We start from the raw sequence: 27,137 nt of genomic DNA, 5'->3' as shown, positions 1-27,137 counted from the left end.
CATGGAACAACAGACTGGTTCCAAATAGGAAAAGGAGTACGTCAAGGCTGTATATTGTCACCCTGCTTATTTAACTTATATGCAGAGTACAGCATGAGAAAAGCTGGGCTGGAAGAAACACAAGCTGGAATCAAGATTGCCAGGAGAAATATCAATCACCTCAGATATGCAGATGACACCACCCTTATGGCAGGAAGTGAAGAGGAACTCAAAAGCCTCTTGATGAAAGTGAAAGTGGAGAGTGAAAAAGCTGGCTTAAAGCTCAGAAACATTAAAACATTCAGAAAACGAAGATCATGGCATCCGGTCCCTTCACTTCATGGGAAATAGATGGGGAAACAGTGTCAGACTTTATTTTTTTGGGCTCCAAAATCACTGCAGATGGTGACTGCAGCCATGAAATTAAAAGACGCTTACTCCTTGGAAGGAAAGTTATGACCAACCTAGATAGCATATTCAAAATCAGAGAAATTACTTTGCCAACAAAGGTTCGTCTAGTCAAGGCTATGGTTTTCCTGTGGTCATGTATGGATGTGAGAGTTGGACTGTGAAGAAGGCTGAGCACGGAAGAATTGATGCTTTTGAACTGTGGTGTTGGAGAAGACTCTTGAGAGTCCCTTGGACTGCAAGAAGATCCAACCAGTCCATTCTGAAGGAGATCAGTCCTGGGTGTTCTTTGGAAGGAATGATGCTAAAGCTGAAACTCCAGTACTTTGGCCACCTCATGCGAAGAGTTGACTCATTGGAAAAGACTCTGATGCTGGGAGGGATTGGGGGCAAGGAGAAGGGGACGACAGAGGATGAGATGGCTGGATGGCATCACTGACTCGATGGACGTGAGGCTCAGTGAACTCTGGGAGTTGGTGATGGACAGGGAGGCCTGGCGTGCTGAAATTCATGGGGTTGCAAAGAGTTGGACTCGACTGAGCGACTGATCTGATCTAATCTGATTACAATAACTGAACTCCTTTCACAATGTGGTAAATTTTTTTTTCTACTTCTAAAATTTGATAAAACCTACTGTGTAGACATCATCAGACAATGATCAAAACAGTGGGTGACAATTCCTGACTTGAATTATATATTAATGGAGAGGAAGAGCAGAGTTAGAAGATAAAACCAGGATGCATGTGACTAGGAAAGAAGGCAGGGCATGAAAAACTGCCACAAGAGCTGTACAGTGTGTTGTGGAGTAAGTAAAGAGAAAGCAAAGATCCCACCTGGCTGAGGACACAGGTATTATAAACAGGAGATTCATTCACTCAACCATCTAGTAAGTCCTTAATATGTGCAAGGCACTATTCTAGATGCCTGGGATCTCTGAACGAATGGAATAACACTAATCCCTGCTGTTGTGGAGTGTGATTCTAGTCCAGAGTATGGTAAAAGAAACAATAAATAATAAACAGAATAAATAAGTAAATTACAGACAAAGCAACATTAGAGGGATTGAACAGGATAGGGGCTTCCCAGGTGGCTCAGTGGTAAAAGAATACACCTGTCAAAGGAGGAGATGCTGGTTTGATCCTTGGGTTGGGAAGATACCCTGGAGGAGGAAATGGCATCCTGCTCCAGTATTCTTGCCTGGAGAATCCCATGGACAGAGGACCCTGGCAGACCTAAACATGAGATCACAAAGAGTTGGACACGACTCAGTGACTGAGCAGACATGCTTGACCAGGATTTGCTTCAGTGAGGTGACACGTTAGTAAAAGACTCAAAGGAAGTGAATATTTGAGACTGACCTCACTTGAGAATGGCTTGAACAGATATAAATAGAGAACAAGAGAAGGAATGGTTTTTAAGGTAAAAGAAATAATATGTGATATATTTAGAGAAAGGGAGTGAAGCTAGCCTGGCTGAAGCATAACTAAATACTACAAAATAAACTAGGTTCATAGGAGTATTTTTGTATATATCTGAAATCGCCCATATTAAAAAGACTAAAATAATGCTTAAAAAAATAGATAAAATTAGTATTAAGTACTCACCCTTGGAGATTTTAATTCTACTTCTTCTCTTTCACTTTCACTGTTTGAATCAATATTTTCCTCAGGTTCACTCTTCACTTCTACTAAAGGCATTTCTTGATCTACTTTTGGAGCCTCTTCCATGGATTCTTCTAAGTCTTTTTTTTCCTCTTTTACTTTTGGTTCATGGTGGTGAATAGTTCTGAACTGAATATTTGCAGAACGGCAGTACTCCTCAAAACCATAGAGATACCTAAACAAATGATATTTCATTTTAAGAAATATTAGTCATTATATTTAACTTGAGAACTATATATTAAACAAATATTTTTTGAAAAGTAAAACTCAAGCCTTTTAATACAAAGTACTTTTCCTGTTACTGGTTTCTTGGTGTTTTATATAGGATAGTAGAAATACTGACCAGAAAATAAAATTTCTTTCCTGAAAAATCTGAGCTTGTGATAATGGAACACAGCTATCATAGTTTTAATATGAAGGCTGTTCACTATAAAAGATACAATTCTATAACATGTAATTTCAGACAATTAAAGATACTGCCTGTATCTCTAATTTTGAAAACAAAATCCAAACATGAAAAATGGAGTAAAGCAGACTTGTGGCACTGGAGCGATTGGGGGCAGGAGGAGAAGGGGACAACAGAGGATGAGATGGCTGGATGGCATCACTGACTCGATGGATGTGAGTCTGGGTGAACTCCGGGAGTTGGTGATGGACAGGGAGGCCTGGAGTGCTGCGATTCATGGGTTTGCAAAGAGTCAGACATGACTGAGCGACTGAACTGAACTGAACTTTCAATCACAGTATCCACTAAACTAAACCTTTTTATGTACCTTCTCTAACTTTAATGTTCTTTGATGTGTTCTTATTTAACTGTTAACAAATTAAATGGAAAATATTCCTTGTAATTATGTATTCTTTGATGAATAAACTATACTACTTACTTTCTATAAGCAGTTTTTACATTGTAGGAAGCAGCTGAATTCAAAATAGGAATGCCAAGGTCCATATAAATTTGCTTCCATACAGCACCACTATCAATCTGGAAAATTAAGTTTTTATTTGTTAACGTTTGCAAAGGGAAATAATCTTTATACTAATATTCTATGTTCATTAAGAAAATGTGTTTATTACCTAAAGTACATATAACAGTCCAACACTAGACAATTTTAATTTTCATTACAGTCTTACTTACACTGTCACATCCACCTTGATGATAAACCAGTCTGAAGAGCTTGAAGAGGTTGAGATCTTTATAGCCCAAAACAGGTGGTTTGTTGATTGGAGTACCTTTTTAATATTGAAGAGCCAAAATACAATGTTAATTTCAATGGAAAATACTAAGTTGAAAACAAAGCTTATCAATTTCTAATTTTCCAAATATCATTAATCAGAGGCATATATTTTAAAGATGCTCAAATTAGGTAAGACAACACAAAATATTCTCTATATTCTTTATACAGCATTGTGGTGATCTTTAGATTTATTATACTTCCAGAACTAGTAAAATCACCTCTCTAACTGCCACTGAATTTGGATAAAACTGAATCAAACCTTGGGCCTGCAAGGTGTAGCCAATAATGCTGCTGCTTCAAGAAGCCTGGGCAAAAACACACACAATGAAAAGGGCACATTTTAGGCCATGGTTTCATTTTTACTGCTTTAACACAAATGTTAAGACTGTTGGTAGTAATCTGAAGGATCATTTCTGAAGGCCACAAAATGTCTAGGACCAATGTATCTGAGGATTTCCAAGGACTGATGTAATATCACGAACTATGATTTATAAAGGCTCTATTTCTTCTAACTTTATTAGAAGAAATCCTTCTCTATTTAGATAGGAGCTAATCCGTTATGTTTAATTTGTTGAGACCAAGGGTCAGACTAGATTACTTGCCACAAAAACAGCATTAGTAAATAATGGGTATGTAGATTTACATTATGATTGTTCACTTTCTATTACTCAATTATTATTATAATATTTTCTGGTTTTATAAGTCTCAAGGAGATAAAATTTAACTACATTACAACTACTTTTCCTCTACATTTGTACTCAAAATAGATATTAGTAGTTGTAGTATCTATTTGTACTCAAAATAGATACTAGTAGTACTAACAGTAGTAGTAATAAAGTAGATGTCTTTATTCCCAATACTTAATTACTATTATCAGCTATAATTGATCCTTAGGCTAAAAATACAAATCCATATACCCATGCTTTAAGCAAAAATGATATATAAACATAGAACATAAAACAGTAAAAAAAAAAAAAAAAAAGTCTACCTTTTGGGTTGGGGGGACATGATGCTGCACTAGTTCCCAGATCAGGGATTGAACTTGGGCCCATGACAGCAAAAGCACCATGTCCTAAACACTGGACTGTCAGGGAATTCCTAGAAATGTCTATTTTTAAATAATAAGCATGAAAATACCTCTGTCTTCCATAAACTTATAAAGCTGTTGGAGGAAGTTGTCCCTCTCTTCAGGATCAGGTTCTTCCTCAGGCTGCAAAGGTAAAACATAAATATATACAACAACGAACAAAAGGAGGATATACTGTCCTCTTTTTTATTTTTTGTTTTGTGAACCCCAAATTTTACTGAACCCAGAAAATATGAATTTTTTTCAAAATCCTATGTCAGATTTTAATTCATACTTTGATACAGCTAGTTTGATGCAACTGTCAAGATACACAGTCTCTACTCTTTACCCAATCTATCACTTGAAACTTCCCTTCAATTATAACCATGGGGACTAAGGTTAGCCATGCGGAAAAGGTTCTGGAATGGACTGAGAGTATTTTTACCTCATTTGTTGTTTTTTAAAAAAATCCTCAAAATACCATGTGTTCTGAGTGAATATATTGATAGGTGAGCATAATAATTACAAACATGATACTTTCAAGTAATCCACATACATTAAACTTGTTACTGTTGAATATAAACTAGAGGCAGAAAAGTCACATGGCAAAGGTTATTTGTTTGGATAGCACAATGTTTTAGAGAAACTTAAATGAGCCACATAAATTTTATTTTGTCTCAGACTCCACCAGCCCCTCTTGCTTCACAGTAGCCTGCTTTTCTCATTTGTCTTTCATGCATGGCCTCTGTAGTTGACTTTGCAACCCCTTAAAATAGAACAATGAACATTATTTCTTAGGGACAGAAACTAAATACATACTAAAATTGAGCTCTATGGAAAAAAAAGAAAAACTAATGGAAACATTCATGCAGAAACAACTATTCCTACAAATACCTATTTGTTTGTTATGTTTTACTAATTATAGAAACCTAATAATTTCTTCTTATACAGACAAATGGATTATGGGTTTTAATAAAATATTTCCCTTTCTGATAGACTACTTAAAAACTGGTATTTGGGAAAATTAAGAAAACATATATATATATATTTCTTCCATATAAATCATAATTTAATTTCAGAGTACCACTATTTTTGTGTTCCAAAAGAATTCAAAGCCATACTCAAGGCAAAGGCAGTGTCAAGCAATAAACATTGAGACTTCACAAGTTCAAAGAGCAATAAGCCCATTAAAGTCATGTATTTTCAAAAAAATTTAATAGCTAATAATATAGCCAAGGTCAATAAATATGTAGTTGATTAAAATCTATTTTAAAAAATGATGCCATCTAGGTCAATTAAAATATATAATTTTTAAAAAGCATCAGGCAGTCAAGAGAAACGGAGTAAGATCTTTTAGTACAATCTCGTTTTTTTCTTTTATTACATTAAGAAAGATTTCTAACATTGGAGTAGTTTCACTTTAATAAAAATATAAAGAAACTTAAGTCAAAGTTCTAGTAAGCCTCAAAAATTAGCAATATACAGACTTTATAATCACTACAGAGTTAACAGAGGTGTTTACTATACTAAATGCTCAAACCAACAGGTGGCAATTTTTCCCCAAGTAAATTAAAAAATTTTGCTTTTTCAAGTTTTTGTTTTTCAATTTATTTATTTCTGGCTGTACTAAGTTTTTGTTGCTACACAGGCTTTTCTGTAGTTGCAGTGCACAAGCTTCTCATTGCAGTGACTTCTACTGTTGCAGAGCATGGGTTCTAGGGCACACGGGCTTCAGTAGTCGTGGCACGTGGGCTCAGCGGTTGGGGCTCCCAGGCTCTAGAGCACGAAACACTCAGTACTTGTGGGGTATGGGCTTAGTTGCTCCACAGTATGTGGGATCTTCCTGGATCAGGGACTGGACCCATGTCTCCTGCATTGGCAGATGGACTCTTCACCACTAACCACCAGGGAAGCCCCCTTTGCAAGGTTATTAAAACAACTGCCAATGAGTTAACTCAACTGAGTAATCTGGCAGCCTATGAATTATTTCAGATGTGAATTTTAAGGAATTCTGGTATGGGGAAAAACAAAAACAACTTATAACAGACTGGCTCTATGCTTTGGCTGTCCCTCATAATCATAATAGTCTCTCCTCAGACTAATACCTCATTTTTAGTATTTATCATCCTACAGAATTTAAAGACTGTTGTATCCAGTACATGTAAAAAGCAAAAACTTTTTTTAAAAAAAACATTGATTTGAAACCAAAGTTTCTCCTAAAAGCTAGTAAATAAAATGAACCCATCAAATGCAAATTTGACATTTATTAAGGTTTTACCAAACATTTTATAAATTTTTAATGCTGAAGAATATAGCTTTATAGATAAAAAGTCAATAATTTAAATTTATTGGAATTAAAAGTTAGTGACTATTAAGAGTGGTTTATGTCCATGAGAAACCATGGCCCTAAAACAAGATATAAATGAATAAAGAATTTAAGTTAAAAGCAACTGCCTGAGAGAAAATTTATTTCAATTAAAAAATATAAGATGAGGCTATACACAGAGTTTTAAATTTACCTGATGGGTCTTTGCAAAAATCAAAATTTCTTAATCTAATAAGTAATTTCTTACACAATCACTTTTTAAAAATTAGCTATCGTGTTAGTCACCTTAGAGTAAAATTGCATACAGTAGAAAAACAATGTCTCCAACTAGAAGACTCTGCCTTTAAGACTAGAATATTAGGACTTGTGTTTGCTATCACAGTGTGCTTTCTCTGCTCACAGTATTCTCACACCTACAGGGTCTATCTCCTGGTCAGGAGCCAGAGGGTGCTGCATCCCTCAAGGGTTTTGGAGTTGGAGTCGTAATAATGGGAGGTAGAGTACACGAGACTGCTGATGAGCTTTCTTCCCTTAATTTAGTCAAACATGTGAAGCTAACTATGCATCCAGTAAAATGTCAGCAAAAGAGAGTTAAGGATATAGAAGAGGCATGAATATGTTCATAATTTCCAGAAACTTACAATTTTAGTTAGTAGCAATAGCCACTCTACCTGGTATTACAGGTAGCTGTGTATCTATATGTGTGCTCACTCAGTTGTGTCCAACTCTTTGTGACCTTTTGGACTGTAGTGTGCCAGGCTACTCTGTCCATAGGATTTTTCAGGCAAGAATACTGGAGCAGGTTACCATTTCCTCCTCTAGGGGATCTTCCTGATCCAGGGATCAGACCGTCATCTCTCACACTGCAGGTGGATTCTTTACTGCTGAGCCATCAGGGAAACCCTATCTACTATTATTTTATGAAATTTCTAATTTTGGATAGTATGTCCTCAAATTCAGCTCAAACATTTTTGATCATGATGAATCACAGACTTCTACCACAATTAAAATGAGAAGGCACTTTCGGCCTTCCACTTTGGGGCCTCAAGTCTGGCAGGAGGTGGAGAAATATAAAACCAGTCAATTCAACAAAATGTGACATGTCATGATATGGTTTGTTAGATGATATACTAGAGAATCAGAATTGGACACTGAGCGTAGATACGAGGTTTGAGAGAGCTAAATAAGAATTAGGTCAGAGTTATATTTTTAAAAGTTCTCTGCCAAGAATAAGTTTGATGGATTGGAAGGGAAACGGGAGCTACTGTCACAGTCCTCAATGAGGAAAATCAATGCCTGAATTAGTCTTGCCACCTGATGATGGAAAGATGACCCCTCCCCTGAAAGAAAGAGTAAGAGAGCACGCAGGAGAGTGAGAGAGAGGTGTAAACGCTGAGTGTTTGTACTCCTCAAAGTTTCAATGTGTTAAAATACTCAATAAATTCCATGAGGTTAAAGACAAGCTGATTTTAGTCACAATTTTATCATCAATGACTGGCATTTAGTTTTATTATTTTGTGTCCTAAATTTAATTTATTCCAAGAGGAATCACATTTTTATATACTTAGTTTTAAAAAACCCACTTCAATGCAGTACAGAGAACAGATTGGAGTAGGCAAAGCACGGAGAGATGTGGAAGAACAAGTTGCTATTGTAGCAGTCTAGCTAAGTTGAAAGAGAAGAGTGGCTTAGACTAGGGTGACAGACTAGAAAGAGGCAAGAGTGAGAAGATTAAGGTGACTTTCATTTATCTAGCTTGAGTAATTGGGTGAATGGTGCTTCCATTCAAATGAATTAGGAACAAACAGGGAAAGGATAGATTTTGGGGAAAAGATGAGTACAGTCTTGCACATATTGAGTCTGAGGACTTACAAAATATGAAGAAATCCTCATTGAAAGTTTAATAGAAACGTCTGGAGCTTCTAAGAAGAGATATAAAGGCAGAAACTAATATAACATTGTAAAGCAACTACACTCCAATAAAAATTAATTTTAAAAAGGACATGGGACATCTTTGATGCACGTATAGATTTGCAGTCAGTACATCATTTAGTTAGGAAGTCAACCAGAAATGAAAGAATTTGAGCAAACTCCATGAGATAGTGAAGGACAGAGGAGCCTGGTGTGCTGCAGTCCATGGGGTCGCAAAGTTGAACGTGACTTAACAACTAAATGACAATGAACAACAAAACAAGAAAAAAATGTAATATCATGTATGTCAGGTGATTTTAGAAGGCAGGCAAGTCAAAGATGCTGAATACTACTAAGGAGTCAAATGAAATCATGACAAAACTTTGTTGGACTTGGCACAAAAATTTGTTGAACTTGGCACAAAAATTTGTTGGAGGTCACTAGTGACCTCAATAAAGTTGTTTTAGGTGTGGTGAAGTACAAGAGGCATTACAGGAAAACAGCACAGTGTATATAACTCTGAGCAATCTGGCCATAAGGTGGAGGGGTTGATGGAAGGAGTCTGGGCAGTTTCCAGAAGGCTGGAAGAGATGTAAGCACGTTTTAAAAGGCTGATAAGAAGAATAAGAGAAAGGAATAGATAAAAAGATGCTGGGAAGAAAAGGGATACATCACAGGCTAAGACAAGGAAGAAGGGAATGAGATCCCTTCTTATGAGATCCCATAAAAAGAGGGACTCATCTTACAGAAGAGGACAACATATTATTAACTGTACATTAAGGAAAGAAGAGCAGGCAGGCACGGTTTAGAGCTGGCTCCCAGTGTGAAGTTCCTAATCTCTTTCCTAAGTGACCGGAGTAGGGGTAGGGTTGTTGGCATAAAGGAGACAATGATTATAGAAACTGAGAACTGACTAACAGTGTTGAAGGCCTAAGGAAATTTGTTAATGATAAATTACAGTCGTTATCATTCTTCTCTGTAGGGTACACTTAAATAGAAAATTTCAAAAACCACATATCATGCATGATACATTCATTATGTAGTAAGACACTGTTTCATAATTTCAGAAAACAGTTTAACAACCACTTGCCTATATAACAAATTAGTAATTTCTCCCACCCTATTTGAAAAGGTTCACTCATCTTACTTTCAGTCATCAAGCTGTGGTTCGGATGCTATTAAATCTAAGGCTTTAAAGTCAGTTATACTACCGTAACTATAAGACATTTTTTTATAAATGCATAAAAATGTAGCAGTATTTGTGTGTACAAATGTGCAATCCTCATTAATCTGATTAGGTGATTCTAATTTGGTTAGAGTTTTATACTAGCACTGTGAAAAAAAGGTTTCGCTAAATACATTAGGTCATTTTTGCTTGCTTATTTAATAGGCTAAACTTTAGCAAATAAGTTATATTTGAATGCAAGCTAAAATTTCACTTATTTACTGAAAATTGGCTTTATAACACTTGCTTAAAAATACTTAGTTGACAGCTGTAGTTATTAGATATACCTAAAATAGTAACACTACCTTTATATTTTTCTATCAATTTTATTGATTTAATAGTATTTTTCTGAGTTATCAAGCATTTACTATAGGTTTATACCTAAAGTGATCTTGAATGATCACTAATAAATGCCTTTACAGTTTATCTAAAAAAGGCATAAACACACACAAATAACACTTGATTTAAGTATTCAAATTTCCATGAATTAAAAAAATCAGGCACTTATGATTTTTATAATAACGGAATATAATCCTAGGAATTAAAAATAACAGTGATTTTTAGAAATTCAACAATTGGAAAAATGTGAATCAATACTTCTAAACAAAAAAGAGCATTTTTTATAAAAATTCACTAAATTCAAATTTTCATTCCTAAGTATGAAAGCAGAGAAGATTTTTGGGAGGTTCCAACATATAAGCCTACCTATAGCAAATCAAAAGGATAAAAGAGCTAAGACTAGTCAAATTCAGTCTTCTAAACAATCACCTATTTATTTTATTCTTAGACAACTGTCCTACATTGATCCAAAGTGAATATAAATCAGGAGTATATGAATACCTGATATCATTGTTTATGTTTACACTGACTTTTCAGTTTCAAAATTCAAAAGGAAATTCAGTAATATCTTTTCTAATATAATACCCACAAAAATATTCTTCAGAATCTTTTTCAATATAATTATCAATAAGTTAAAGTCATCAAAACTTCCTATCAGACTCTCAAGCCTCTTCCTCAAGCCTCAAGCATGAAATATGTATCTTGTACTCAAATCCTAAACCACTAATGCTCAGAAATTCAAAATAATATTAAGTAAAAAAGATGCTCCTCCATGGTAAATCTCAAATTTCCTTATTAAGGCAATGTTAGGGCACTCAAAGTATCAAATATAAAAACAAGGTCCACTGCCCATTAGCGCTGCAGAAGTGTCTAACACTTGTTTGATTCTACTGCATAAAATTTACAAACACCAAATGGCAGGCTAAAGTACTGTTATAGTGGTTATAAAAGCTCTTTTTTATCATTGTGAAGCAATATTAAATCTTCATGAAAAGCACAGTATAACTAAATTTTGGAAGAATGAAATACAATGTAATGTAACAGCCTAGCCTCACTCATGTAGTAAAGGCCTATAATGACTAAGCCAGGTAGGCCCTGGCTTATCAGATTTTAATTCCCTTTCATACCATACCCACTTTTTTCCTTTGCTAAATACAGATTAAAATGCTTTTCAGTTTTACAATACATCAAATTTTAAAAATTACTGTTCAAGACAGGTTAGAATGATTCAGCATCCAAATCTTAAATCCAAGAGCATGAAATGCAGCTGATTTTTTTTCCCAAAGCAACCAAAATCTCACAAGAAAATCTACTTGTATAGCCACAGAAAATGAAGAAATTAGTTTCATTAGGCAATACAATAAAGCATATGCTAAGAAAATTAAAATATGAAATATAGTTTTAAATTATCATATAATCAGTAACCACATTTTGTGATTTTGCTTTTTCTTTTTCAGTAGACGAAAAGCATCTTGGTTCACTTAATTTTAACAGGTTCATAATTTAAGTAATAGATTTTAAGAAGACATTCTCCTTACAAAGGTCCTTACCTTTTTAAATTTCTTTACTTACTACCTGCAAACAATAGGTAGCCTGCCTCTGCTCTTAGTCTTTTTTACTAACATTTACTCACAGCTTAAATAAAACATTATGACCTTTATGAAATTAATAGCTATAATAAGAACACTATTTATTACTTACTATTTTATGGCCATCATCTTTAACCTTACTACAAAGCCTTTTTAAACCTCTTTGTTTAAAATTTCAGGGTTTTTTTGGGGAGAGGGGGAGGGAGGGAGTAGGGAAATTGCATTTTGAAAGGGATACCAATTAAAAGTATTAACAAAAATAAAGAGACTAATGTATTTCAGTATTTTCCAATATAAGATCCTAACTTGAATGTTTAAAAAAAAAAAAAAAAAAAAAGGCAAACCCAGACTGCAACAGTTCACACCCTGAAAATGTGGCCTATTTACCTTGAAAACATATAATCTATAAATAAATACAGATAAAAATACAAAAATCACATTTAATATTTAGACTTTAAATCCTGAATTTTGCCAAACTGTCATTAGCATTTTCATTTCAAAATCTATCTTATGTTTCAGAAAAATAGCCTTCATCCTCTAATATTCTAAAAATAGATTCCTACTGTCTCTTTTACATGAAACAATTAAGCTCAGTTACGAGTCCTACCATATCAGCCACATCATCAATATCTAAAATTCTTATTTAACCTCATTTTTGGCAATCAAAATGGTAACATATAAAAAAAAATCTTACCTATATGCTGCATTTTCTTTCACATGCAAAATGGTTAGATTCTCCTTCTACTTAATCAGTACAGTGTCTGAACATCTTTCAGTCTGACTTGCAAATATTTGCTTTCCCTCTTAGGGCATAGCATCCGCAGGGTTATACAGCACTACTTACATTCTCTTCCACATAAAAATCAGACATTACATGAAAGGAAAAGAAAGACAGCCCATTTCAAAGCATCTGGCAAACCTCCATTGGCAACCTGCCAAGCCTCTGCAAAACCTTCCTGTCTTTCCGAGCATGCTCACTTAAAACCAACAGCACGTTACTATGGCAACTCTGTAGGCAGCCTGTAAGTATGAACCGCCATTCTGATTTCAGAGTGCAAAAAACCAAATACTGCAGGGGAAGTAAAAGGAAAGAAATACCGTATACCCTATATCACACAAAAGTATACTCATTTTGCTTTATAAATTCATATTTGTGTATGCTAAAAAGAAACGAGCACTCCATGTTTTCCAAGCAAATATTTTTGATGCTCAAATAGGTCTTCTTTTTCAATAAACTCGTTCTCTTTGTCTGCCACCAAGCCCCTTTACCTCAAAACAGCCAAAAATATACTGAATAGTTTATATCACTTAGCAAAACATTGTTGAACAAATAGACGACAATATTCATGTAAGCAATTATGTGGACCTTCATGAATGATTTCCTACAATTACATATACATTCTCAAGAACACAGTGATATTACAAAGAAAACCATTAACACTTATAAAACAGAATCTGAATCTTCTCTATGATTTATTCAACTGCCAAACAAAATATTCTTTCAGTTTAGATACGATTTTTTTAATCCCCATTATCCTTGAGATACTGTGAAATGTCTAAAAGAGTTGAGATTTCAAAGTTCAGACAAAGCAGACCTGGGTTCAAATCTCTGTTCTCCACATTTGAGCTCTGCCATCTTGGGAAAGTTACTTAACCTTTCTGACTCTCACTTTTCTCTTTAAAGTAGAATAGTAACAGTCACTCCATCTAGCAGTAATTTAAATGAGTTAACTAACACATGGAATATACCTAAAAGGTACACTGTCTTCCTCCACGGTTATTTGGAAAAGATGTTAATAAATGCACTTGTTGCTCATTTATCCTGAAAAGTTCTTCTATGTAATCTCTTATGTGTGTGTTAAGTTGCTTCAGTTGTGTCCAACTCTGTGTGACCCTATGGACTGGACTGTAGCCTGCCAGGCTCCTCTGTCCATGGGATTCTCTAGGCAAGAATACTGGAGTGGGTTGCTGTGCCCTTCCCCAGGGGATCTTCCTGACCCAGGGATTGAACCCATGTCTCTTGTCTCCTGCATTGGCAGGCAGGTTCTTTACCACTAGCGCCACCTGGGAAGCTCCTGTAATCTCTTACCCACTAAAAATTAGTTCTGATTTGCCTACTAAGCTGAAAGCCATGAAGATCCTCCTCCTTCAAATAAAGCTGAGCTAGAAAAAGACAGCAACAAATAAACAATCTAACCACAGGGAAAATATCGCTGGTGACTGCAGCCATGAAATTAAAAGACGCTTTCTCCTTGGAAGGAAAGTTATGACCAACCTAGATAGCATATTCAAAAGCAGAGACACTACTTTGCCAACAAAGGTCCATCTAGTCAAGGCTATGGTTTTTCCTGTGGTCATGTATGGATGTGAGAGTTGGACTGTGAAGAAGGCTGAGCGCCGAAGAATTGATGCTTTTGAACTGTGGTGTTGGAGAAGACTCTTGAGAGTCCCTTGGACTGCAAGAAGATCCAACCAGTCCATTCTGAAGAAGATCAGCCCTGGGATTTCTTTGGAACAAATGATGCTAAAGCTGAAACTCCAGTACTTTGGCCACCTCACGCGAAGAATTGACTCACTGGAAAAGACTCTGATGCTGGGAGGGATTAGGGGCAGGAGAAGGGGACGACAGAGGATGAGATGGCTGAATGGCATCACTGACTCGATGGACCTGAGTCTGAGTGAACCCCAGGAGTTGGTGATGGACAGGGAGGCCTGGCGTGCTGCGATTCATGGGGTCGCAGAGAGTCGGACACGACTGAGCGACTGAACTGATTATTTTTATAGAGTATTAAACTGTTGGTATATGTTACAAACATGAAATTTCACCTACCATCTCTTCTTCTTCCTTTTTGGCCTCCTTTTCCTTCTCTTCTTCATTTTCTTCAGCTGGGCCATCTTCATCATCACTACTGGATGATTCAAGGATTTCACTTATATCCATTTTCCAATTATCAGGAACAACTCTAGTTTTTAAGAAGATGCTTGCTTTCTGCAGCCCTAAAAGTAAAAATGTATTTCAGCATTTGTTATGCAATTAGCATCATAGAATAGAAAGCCATGACATTCAGAGTCAGAAGATTTGGATTCAAATTCAGCTGTTACTTCTAAAATGATACAGTAAATCTAAATATATTTCATAAGTTACAGTATTATATTAATGTTTATTTTTCTCTAGAGAATACTGTCAGAAATGTTCATGGTAAAACATAAAAAGTACAGGTCAAATGCTTTATCTAGAAACTAAAAAAGGCATCAAAGAAGAACAGATAACAACTCAAAACAGCTCAAATGGTGCCAGAAAATATTGTCTTGTTTTAGTCACTAAATTTGCCATTTAGAGTGTCACACTATGAAATAATAGACTGAGTCATCCTTTTTTTACCTGGTTTAGCAGAGAGCTCAGATTCAGGCAGATTGAGAATGTCTACTTCCTTGATATCCTTTCTTGCTATAGAATAACTAATTTAAGAGAAGAATAAATGGGAGGGAAACCATTATTAAATAAGAATTATCACTTAAATAGTCATGTTAACACCTAGAAAATATAAATCTCAAAATCAAAATTACTTTACCTATAAATTATTTTAAAAAGACCATGTATATCCCAATTCTTAAAAAAAAAAGGGCAAGAGGTAATATAGGCAAAGCTAATATATTAATTCTAAAGATGCACATACTCAAAGTACACTAATTTGAGAGCCTCACATTTGTAATATTTCTATTTATGCAACCTTCTTGCACACAGAATGGGGTGGTTCAATCAGCATGGTACTTTCCTTATACTATTTTGATCTTTCATATTTCTCAAATTTACTATGCCATTTAGTAAGAAAAATTCAACAGAAGGTAATATTAAAATATTTTATCATTGTAAGATACATTATGGTATCAAATTTTTCACAGAGAATCACAACTCAATAAACAGATAATTCTACCCTTTTTTAGAAAACAAGCAAAGTTGAGGTTAAGGAAGGCTTCTAAAAAATCTGACTTTTTTTAAAATTAAATTTTATTGGAGTTCAAAATATGACTTTTAATCAGAAAAAACTCAAAATAATTATTCTAGTAATATAAATCCCATTAAAAGTAAATTGCATTTTTCATTATATGAAATGGTACACATGATAAAAATATAGAATTCTTACAATTAGGGAGAAAATCAATACTGTACTTCATTTAAAAACTTTAAAAATATTCTTCTCACATTCAGTTCTATATAAAAATTTCAAGTAAAAAATAACCTACCTACATTATAAAAATCGAAAAGATTTTAGGTAATAACTTCTCAGATTCATAAAATGATTAAGCTTTTAAAAATAAAGTCCTAATTTCCATTTTTTCCCTCCCAGTGTAACACTATTAAGTGATTCATTACTCACAATTTAGAATCGATAAATGATCGAATTAAACACTGGTCTTTTTTCACTGTGATATCATCATTACAACTGGGAGATATTACCTGAAATATAAAATAAGGACATATTCATCATTATTTTCTCTATTCAAAGAAAGAAATGTATTTTCTAAAATAATAATCCTGGATGTCCTAACTTTTTAAAAGGATTGTATTTGACAAGAAATAGGCACACTGTCAATAATAAATTACTTACAAACTATCAATTTATAAGTTTTCTTTAGCATATTGGTTTTCTATATATTTAATTTATACTAATTAAATAATTAATTAATTACCAGTCCACCCTAAAGGAAATCAGTCCTAGTATTCAATGGAAGGACTGATGTTGAAGCTGAAACTCCAATACTTTGGGGCCACCTGAAGAAGAACTGACTCATTTGAAAAGACCCTGATGCTGGGAAAAATTGAAGGCGGGAGGAGAAGGGGACGACAGAGGATGAGATGGTTGGATGGCATCACTGACTCCATGGACATGAGTTCAAGTAAACTCCGGGAGATGGTGATGGACAGGGAGGCCTGGTGTGCTGCAGTCCATGGTGTTGCAGAGTTGGACATGACTGAGCAACTCAACTGAACTGATATACTTAATTTACCCAGCCATTATATTATAAAATGAATAATTAATGAATATACATCATAATGTGACCACTTTAAAAATGTTAGGATTTATTCTAAGCCAAATAATAATTCATTTATTGTTTAAAACAAAATGTATGAGCTATAATGAAAATAAGGCATATTATAATTTTTTAAAATATGCTTGAATCAGGATCTATTTTGAAATCTGGCTGTTTAAAATAAGCACCTAAGTTCCCATTCTTACCAAGGCATGCACAATTTTTAGTTAATTAAACAGACCAGAGAAAATTTGAGTAATGAACTTTCAAAGTTTTTAACATTTAAAAATAACAAATGTCTTAACATTAGTAATTAACCAATCTATTTTTCTGCAGTTTAGTATTAAAAAAAATTAAAGTCTAATAAATTGCTGAAATGTACCTGCTCAACAGTAGCCCCTCTGTGATAATCTAGCACCAACCACAGAACCTTATGCAAGATGGAAATGTTCTCTGTGTGCACTGACCAATACAGAAACAATGAATCACATGGGGGTGAGCACCTTAAATGTGGCCAGTACAACTGAAAGACTGAAGTTTTTATTCTATTTAATATTAATTTAGTTAACAGTTTAAACTTAAATAGCCACATAGGACTCATGGCTATCATATTAAACATTGTATCTCCAGACAATTAAAAAGTCTTGGAAGGAATATCAGCTGTTTTAATATCAGATGGTATTAAATGTTTTTTGTTTGGTGTTGGAAATTATTAGACTAATAATATAGTCTGCCCTCAAGGAGCTAACACTGAAATGGAGGGGTAAATACAAAAAGATACACAAGAAGAATATAACCGAGGAGAGGGACAGTGATACCACTAGGCATAAGATAAAATAAAAATAACTAGGAGGAAGATCCAAATTATCTTCTGCCCTTGATACAAATTACCTTCCCAGTCTTATTTCCTATTATGCCCCTATTCACATCTAATATTTAGCCAAAATGGATTCCCAGAGCACAGTTTCGTGAAGAAACCCCTTCTTTCCTGTTATTCTTATTTTGTTTCTTCTAAGAAAATCCTCTCGCAAAGTTTTCTGCTGACTAACTTTAAATGCTTCAAGTCTCAGCTCAAAAGCACCAGCTTCATGAAGACTTTTTTTTTTGGATTTCTTTCAAATAAATGCAAGGTCTCGGGACAAGAAGACCTAGTATTGAATGCAAACTATCTTATATTACAGTTACTTGGATTATCCCTACATTACACTAAAATCATCAAATGTAAGATTGACTCTTACTCATCTTTTTTCACCTCAGAAATGATAAGCCTGTTGAGTAAAGGCATTTATTATTTTTAAATCTCTTGGCAAATTATGATCTGAGTATTCGGAATCCAAGCCCATTTACTTGTCAGCCTGTACAACTGAAAGGTTCAAAGGACTTTCAGACTTTTCCTATATAAAGTAAATGTACTACATAGGAAGTAAGTCATGTATTTACATGCACATAGAAACCTAAAAAAAAAAAAAAAAGCCCTCAGTTTCTTAAAGGAGTCTAATCTAATCTGGGACATATTTTATGCAAAAATTATTATTAGAGATATAAATGATATCAAAACACAGAGAAGAAGCATACTTATGTTAAAGTGGTTAGGAGAGAATCTGCAGAAAAGGTAGGACTTGAGCTGACCCTTGAGACATATTTAAGAGGAGAGGAAAAGGAAGAGGAGACAGGTATTACCAAGTTTACTGATTCTTCTCGTGAAGTTATTCTCTTGCCCATACCTTCTCATTCCTTCCCCAAGTAAGCAAAGATTAGTTTTCTCTACCAACCTACACAAGATTTGCCATTTCTAAAGCGAAGGTGTAGCCTTCCTTTCCCTAATACTCTTTGTTCTATTCTCTTGTCTACATCAAGTTTTAAAAATTACTACATAATATTTAACTACAACATTACCTTTTAGATGTTTATAGTAAATTCCACGAGGCCAATGTGTTACAAGTCTCATACATCTTTATTTTCTAAGGTGCTTAAAGAAAACCTGAACTCACTGCAAATCCTCAGTAAATACCCATCAATTTAAGGGGTAAAGGACTGGAGGAGTAAAGGGTCTTCTATGGGGAACAGTTAAGAAAGAGCCTTAAGCAGCCAGCTTACAGTGCAAATGGGACGAAATAAGAACTAGGGCTGACCTCAGATGTCCATCTAAAGAATGCAAAATTGATCCTAATGGAAGTCAGCGCAGGGTTCTTTTTTTGGAGAATGGGACTATCATGATTAAACCAGGATTGTAAAATTTCTTTATAAAAAGTTACTTCTAGAAAATTAGTTTGTATTTAGTGAAGAAGGCATTGAGGCATCAAGTTAAGCAATGCTGGAGGTAAGCAGTATGTATCAGGTAAAAAAAGGTAATGGGAACAGAGTAAAAAAGAGACCACTGGACACATTTTGAAGGAAAAACTGAAAGACCCCAATAAATATCTGGTTATAGAGAACTAAAGAAAGGAAATAACAAAAGAAGACAGTGAAGTATGTGGGACTGGAGGAGGAATGCTTAATTTTGCAAGGAAGTCCAAACTAAATATATGTAACACTCTCAAAATATTTTTAAGTTTCTAAAAATCCATATTAAACAAATATTTTTAAAGGCTAATTAACTTGCAAAAAAACTATACTTACCAAAGCAGGATACCATTCACTCTTCTCAGATGTAGATACCACACTTACAACTTTTCCTAATAATTCGTCGTTGAGACGTCGCTTATCTTCATCTTCCTCTTCACTACTTTCTTCTTCTTTTTCATCTTCGTTACTAAAAGTTAGAATAACTTTATCATGATCTTAACATAAACCATTTTGATACAGTTATTACCCCAGGGTAATAGCTTCTTTATCCACACTGGAATTGAATAGATATTTCCCTGGTCCCACAGAAGTAGTTCTGAGCTATCCACTAGATCAATGAGAATCAGGACTTAGACTCTCATGCCAACCACTGGCTGGGACAGAAAAGCTATATCATCATCAAGTACTTACTGTGCCAAATACATTTTAAGAGACTGCCCTTTGATTTGTTATGCATGCCAGATGCCTGATAATCACTTTAATTTTCTAAAAGGTTATGAAAAGATCTTATCAAATGCATCAGAATGTTTATTTAGTTAACCTATCTGGATAACTAAACAATTAGATAAACTCACAATGAGCAAAAGTCTACAAAACAATTGGCCTGCACTCTTCAAAAGGAACTCTTCTAGATTAAAGGAGACTTAAGAACCACAAAAACTAAATGCAATGCATGATCTTGGACTGAATCCTGGAAACGGAAGATAGTATAAAGACTATTATTGGGACAGTTGGCAAAATCAGAAATATATACTATATGTTATTTAGATAATAGCATTCTATCAGTGTTACCTGTTCTGAATTTGATAATCATACTTTGGTTATATAAGAGAATGTCCGTATATTTCTACACAAACGAGGGGTAAGTAATGATGATTGCAACTTCCTCTCAAATGGTTCAGCCAATTAAAATTATTATTAAAAAATAATAATATATGTATATAAAGAGAGGACATATAAAGCAAATATGCCAAAAAGTTTTAATAATTCAGTGAATCTAAGATGAGTATATGAAAGTTTATTGTATTATGATTTTTCAATTTGAAATGTTTTTGAAATAGGTTAAAAAAAACACATTATTCTCACTTAAAATAGGAAAATCATCATATCAATTAAAGCATTTGGCATGCGCACACAAGCACACCTGTGGTTGTGTGTATGTGTGTGTGTGCATACGCATACACGTGCACATGCTCAGTTGCATCCAACTCTTGGCAACCTCATGGACTGTAGCCCACCAGGTTCTATTATCCATCAAGTTTTCTAGGCAGAAATACTGGAGTGGGTTGCCATTTCCTACTCCAGGGTTTCTTCCTAACCTGGACTGAACCCGTGTCTCTTGAGTCTCCTGAATTGGCAGGTGGATTCTTTACCAGTGCGCCACCAGGGATGCCAAGGAATTTGGCAAAGCAACTCAAAACAAAACTAGCCTGTTTTAAAAAGGGAGTATGATCATTACTTCTATTACTTTGTCCAAGAATTAAGAAAAAGGTCTGCTCAAAGTAAAATGTCTAAAACAAGGACACAAGATATTATGGAAAGGTCACCCAAACAAATTTGGCCACTGTAGAAAAACCACTTGTTTAATGTTGTGGTAACTGTAATGTACGCGAAAACACTCACACAGGCAGAGAGGACCTCCTTCCTCTGTTCATCTTCTTTGCAATTACTGGAGTTCCAAAATGCTCTGGATTTGTTAATGGAAGCTGGTCAAGTGTCTGGATAAGAAACAGACAAATTAAATCACTTCTTGTCTCTATATTAGTAGCTGCTGTTCAATTCAAAATGTTCATCCATGGCACCCTACCTCGCTCTCAGCAAAATGTCTCTCTCCTTTTAGGCAAAGAGAGGTACGTCTCAGTGTTCTCTCATCACCATCATCAAACACTGCAATAAACAAGACATCAGAGAATTTATTCACACTAAATAAAATTAGAACTGCACAGAATGCTACTGTTGCTATTTACCTGGGGCTTAAGAACCATTATGTTAGTCATGCTTCAAAATCTTTTAAATTATACATACCATATTTTGCATTCTACAGATACCAAACAAATACAAGTTAATGGCTGTCCCCAACTGCTTAAGTGTCTCCGTTTACTTCCTCAATTTCTACCACTACAGAACCACCTTCTTAAACCATTAACAACCTAGTCAAAGCATAGATATTAAATTACCTTCAATCCTAGAAGAATTAGCAAAAACCTTGTTTAAAAAAAACGATTCCAGGTTTTTCTGGCAACAGTTATCAATAGAGTATCTCTATAACGTTCAGAAACTGCTTAATTTCTGGTAATGCTGTTGGATTACTCTACTGCTTCTACTTCTTTGCATGATAACCTACTGTAACAGAAATACTTGCTGCCAAATTCTAAGGTCACAAGATTCAACTTGTTTCTTTTGCTAGAAGAGGGTGAAAGATGTTTAGAAGTGAAAGAAGAATCAAGGAAACATTAGAAAGATAAAAAACTTTTTTAATTCTAAAAAATAAGTCACAATGGCACAGCAACTTTCTCAAGTTTTTACTTCTATTACATTAAAAAGAAATCATATTACTTGTAGAGTATGTGTAAATATTTCCAGCATATAAGGGTAAGGAATGTAATAGCTCCCAGGTGGTGGTAGTGATCAAGAACCTGTCTGTCAATGCAGGAGACATAAAAGACTCAGGTTCAATCCCAGAGTCAGGAGATCCCCTGGAGGAGGGTATGGCAACCCATCCAGTATTCTTGCCTGGAGAATCCCATTGACAGGGGACCCTGGCAGGCTACAGTCTATAGGGTCACAGAGAGTCAGACACACTGAAGCAACTTAGCAAGCATGCATGCTCTCCATATATCTAGCTATACATATTTTGATAATTTTATGTTTAATTTTTCAGACATATACTGATTTTAATATCTGATATTCACAAAGAAAATGTTCTCAGAAGACACCTGATACCCAGCATTATGAAAAGATAAAACACAAGAAGACAGAATCCTTAGCTCTGATATTTAAAATGCCATGTACACATCAACAAATGTTTATACATGTTATGGAAAAAGCACATACACAGGAAAGCACACATACACAAAAAATGATCATTAATTTTAAGATTTAATCTTAATTTTTGTAATTCTATAAAATTATAGATAAATAGAAATAGAATTTCTATTTAGAAAAATAGAATTTTTCTATTTTCTAAAAAAAAATTTTTTTTCTATTTTGACACAATAGATTAATGTTAAGAAAGGAAAATTCTACATCATCTTAATTTAATAACATCTTAGAATCTTTACCATGCTATCTATGTAACTGAAATCCTGAATTTTTCTTGAAGGGTTGTTTTATTAGTAAACACTCTGCCTTCATATCATAAACTTATTTTTTTCATGCTAGAAGCATAATTATATAAGAGAGCTCAACTCCTTTAATATTTATCTACCTCAGTCAGTTCTTCCTCTTAGACTAAAGATACCTAGTTTTAGATTCTCTTACACTCAGGAGAAAATAAGAAACTTAAAAACTTCTGATACACATATTTAAAGAACCATAATGATTACAAGGGCTTCCCTTGTAGCTTAACTGGTAAAGAATCCGTCTGCAATGTGGGAGACCTGGGTTTGATTCCTGGGTTGGGAAGATCCTCTGGAGAAAGGAACGGCTGCCCACTCCAGTATTCTGGCCTGGAGAATTCCATGGACCGTATAGTCCATGGGGTCGCAAAGAGTCGGACACAACTGAGCGACTTTCACTTTCACTTTCAATGATTACATAAAATCATCTGTGTTATATACTGTCAATGATGCATAAATTAATGACTGCCTACAGATACAATGACAAGATAAAAAATATTCTACACTTGATGAACAGTGCTCTAAACATTTATATTACAATTATGATTCATATGGTATCAAGTCTGATAAATAAACCACTGCACTTTTAAAAATTTAAAATCATGAAATTATATCAAACTTAAAATAATTCATGTTATTATTAATGTAAGTATGCTAAAGAATAAAACCTAAAAGTTCCAATTTTCCTTAATGCCAACCATATAATACAGTAGCAAAAATGATGACAATGGACACACACATATACACTAATATATACCACATTTAAGACACAGAGGTGTGAGGAAGGAAAATGTGGGTTTAAGACCAATCACTAATATCAAATTTACGCAACAAAATCTTTTTCACAATTTTTATTATCAATCAACAGCAGCCCCAAATCAAAATGCCCTGATGAGAAATTTTAACAATTTAATATTATGAGTTCTTTTTTATATTCACTTTGAAATCTATCTAATTTTTAAAGAAAAAAAATTACTTCCACTTCAGCATACTTTATCATGGTTAGAAATGACATAAAAAGCAAAGACAACAGTGCTACAAACAACCAGGGTATGGTTTTACCTAGGAACCCTTCCAACTTCAAGGGAGAAAGAGAAGCAGTTTAAGAACTGTTTTTAATTCATAAAACTATACAAAGATATGTGTTGAGTACTTTATACAAGTGTGTTGAGCCACGTAATTTCTCAAGATGTTCTAAAAGACAAATAGAAAACCCAACAATATAGTGGACCTATTTAATCAGGACATCCTTGATTATAAAAATCATGAAGAAGTTCCATCCATATGAAGTTTTCTCTGTAACTTCCATGTTACAAGTATCATCTAAAAGAACACGTAATTTAAAGACACTAAAGACTGACTCTGGCACTTTGATAAGAGTGAAATAATTAACTGGTGTATATAGTAAATTTAGTTTATTTTTGGTTCGAGATGGATATTACAGCGTGCCAAGAGAAAAAAAGAGTATAAGATTTAGTAATCACATGGCACAAAATGTCTTACACTTGCCAAAAATGGCATGCAAATATATTAATGATTGAGTGCAAGAGAACAGTACAAAAATTATATGTCAGTGTATTTTATATAAATACTAAAACCTAAGTTGATGACAGTAACAAAGCTAAGACTTGATAACCTTAATCACACTAGACAAAATAAAGCTAATGCAAAAGCATACAAAGCCTAACCCTAAATTGTTAGAATTCAAAGAAACAAAAGCAACAGGGATCCAATCTAACTACTAAATATAAAAGATCTACCTGTTATCACAGCACTGTTAGATGATGGAGAATAACTGATAACAAAAACAGTAAATTAACTTTATCTATTCAAAGATACAATTGGCTATTACTTATTAATCTTCCACTATGTCCTAATCACACAGCAGCCTCAGCAGAGTAGGCATCACTGTCTTCCTTTATAAAGAAGTTGAGAATTAGAAGGTTAATCTATGAGCTACAATTTAGTTAAGGAGGGGATCGAAATGATAATAAATAGGTACGAAGCAGAGGCATAAAATGAACACTGGGAAGGAAGTTAAGAATTCTGACTCTGATAAACAACAAAGTCCTACTGTATAGCACTGGGTACTATGTTCAATATCCTGTGATAAACCACAATGCAGAAGAATACAAAAATATATACATATATATACACATGGGCTTCCCAGGTAGCACAGTGCTAAAGAACCCACCTGCCAATGCAGGAGATGCAAGAGAGGCAGGTTTGATCCCTGGGTCAGGAAAATCCCCTGGAGGAGGGCATGGCAACCCACTCCAGTATTCTTGCCTGGAGAATCTCATGACAGAGGAATTGGGCAGCCTACAGTCCCCAGAGTTGGACACAACTGAAGAGACTTAGCAGTTACAATTAACAAAACATTTCACATAATAAATACTTTAAAATTATGGACATTCTTGGTAAAAACAATAGTTCTATTACTCATAAAATCATTTGTGATAACTACAGATGTCATTCAGCAGCTAATATAAAAAAATTAATGAATCTGGAAACCTAAGATATTAATGTTCAAATGTATAACTATATTAATAAAATATCATGGGAATGCTAAGTCTCAGAAAAGGATATTTAAACAATGGGTTAAAGCCTATCACAGGACTGAAGAGAGGTGTTACTTAGTACTTTTTTTGTTAGTGAAACTTTTCTAGTCAGTAAAATAACCACTTGGCTTTGAAAACATTTTGTTGTTGACTTTGGTTGTAACAAATTTGTCATAAGTGAAGTGAAAGTCACTCAGTTGTGTCCAACTCTTTGCAACCCCCATGGACTATGCAGTCCATGGAATTCTCCACGCCAGAATACTGGAGTGGGTAGCCTTTCCCTGCTCCAGTGGATCTTCCTAACCCAGGGATCGAACCCAGGTCTCCCGCATTGCAGGCTCCAGCTGAGCCACCAAGGAAGCCTTGTCATAAGAGGTTCTAATCAAATTAAAAGCCTCTTAAGCCTAGAGAACATTCTATAAAAGTCAGTTCATTCACCGGTTTAATCTTAACCCTCCTCTACTTCTTTAACTTAGAATTTCCATGAGATATGATAAAACTGATATGCAGAACAACAAGTACAAAGTACAAAAAAATCCCAAATCTCAAAAAACATGTTACAAAAATATATGGTTAAAAAGACTTTAGTGTTAAACTTGATATATGACCTACGTACATTTATATATAAATTAAAGCAAACAGCAACTAATTCCTTTACATTTTCCTTATTTTTCACTGTTTCCCTCACATTTTCCTTATTTTTCAAATACAGTGTGTTATTTTTATATTCTAAAAAAGCAAAGGAACAGTTAAAGAATGTCTCACTGACAGTTGTATTTGGCAGGATTTTTGATGACTGGACAGATTAACAGTACAATCACATACATTTCTCATCTTTAATGCAAGGATAAGAACTGCCAAATGAATGAACTATACTATAAAGGCAGTGTCTTATTATAGGAAGAGGAGATATTTCCAAGTCTCAAACTCCCTCATCCCCAAAATCCATGAACTGGTGTTATTCATCATTCAACACTTAGAGGGCAAGGTAATATTACATTTTTAAATTGAGTTATGGTAGATCCATAATCTCTTTAAAAATTTATTGTTATAATAGGAAAAATTAATACCTGTATTATATAGTTAATATTACCTTCTCAGATAACTTTTTGGTAACTAATGATTATAACTCCTATTTTATCCAAACTAGTAGTGTGGTATGCCCTTTGGTTTCGTTTTTTAGTAGTTTGACATAATTTCAAGTTCTTTTAAAACCAAAAGTATCATTGAGAACATTAATAACACTTTTGTATAACCTTCTGATTCTACCTACGTTAACACTTTGCTAGGAATCAGAAATCAAGAAAAATTACAAAAGGGGAATTTAAATCCAACAGATAAGTAGGCACCCAATTATAAATACAGGAAGTCTGTGATCCATGAGAGATCACACATTTTATTTTGCCATCTTCTAACTCTGATCTTTATTTATGTGGTCTGTATCCTTCAATATCTAAACACTCTTTATAGCAGAGTGCTACACTGAGTCTCCTTAAAAGAACAGTACCTCTTATCGTCCTAAAATTTTTTGATCACTCTCTCTCACTACACAGATGCAAAAATCTTATTTTGCATTTTTATCCCAAATTAGTTTCTGTATTAACAAACGTGGCCTGTTTTCGTACTGTGTACTACCTGCATTAGGTTCACCCAATGCACTTATAAAAGAAATTCTTGGGTTGCCATCGTAGACCTGCTAAATTGGAGAGACCTGGGGTCCTCAACTTCTCATTTTTTTAAACTAGCACCATGTGAGTCTTACGTACACCATTTAATGCATGAATCATATGCAATTAAGATTCTAAGCTCTTGGAGGAAAAAAATTATATAATTTCTTCTGTAATTACCTGTCATAGAAAATCACCACAGAGAATGCTCAGTATCAACTAGTTTTTTTAAG

The 27,137-nt window shown here is 34.4% G+C and overlaps 1 protein-coding gene across 5 annotated transcripts in view; it reads right to left on the bottom strand.

Annotated features, from left to right (window-relative positions):
• The window catches only part of ARID4A (AT-rich interaction domain 4A), a 62,038-nt gene that overhangs the window by 26,558 nt on the left and 8,343 nt on the right, over nt 1-27,137 (bottom strand). For all 5 annotated transcript variants that reach the window (NM_001256581.1, XM_005211824.5, XM_005211823.5 and 2 more), the window contains 10 exon segments: nt 1,992-2,223; nt 2,933-3,030; nt 3,184-3,278; nt 4,421-4,493; nt 14,570-14,736; nt 15,122-15,198; nt 16,119-16,198; nt 19,393-19,525; nt 20,962-21,056; nt 21,146-21,225. In NM_001256581.1, coding sequence (NP_001243510.1) covers nt 1,992-2,223; nt 2,933-3,030; nt 3,184-3,278; nt 4,421-4,493; nt 14,570-14,736; nt 15,122-15,198; nt 16,119-16,198; nt 19,393-19,525; nt 20,962-21,056; nt 21,146-21,225 — 1,130 coding nt within the window.

This window comes from Bos taurus, chromosome 10, assembly GCF_002263795.3.
Source record: "Bos taurus isolate L1 Dominette 01449 registration number 42190680 breed Hereford chromosome 10, ARS-UCD2.0, whole genome shotgun sequence".
NCBI classification, from domain to species: Eukaryota; Metazoa; Chordata; class Mammalia; order Artiodactyla; family Bovidae; genus Bos; species Bos taurus.
This window is presented reverse-complemented; position numbering and strand designations above follow the sequence as displayed.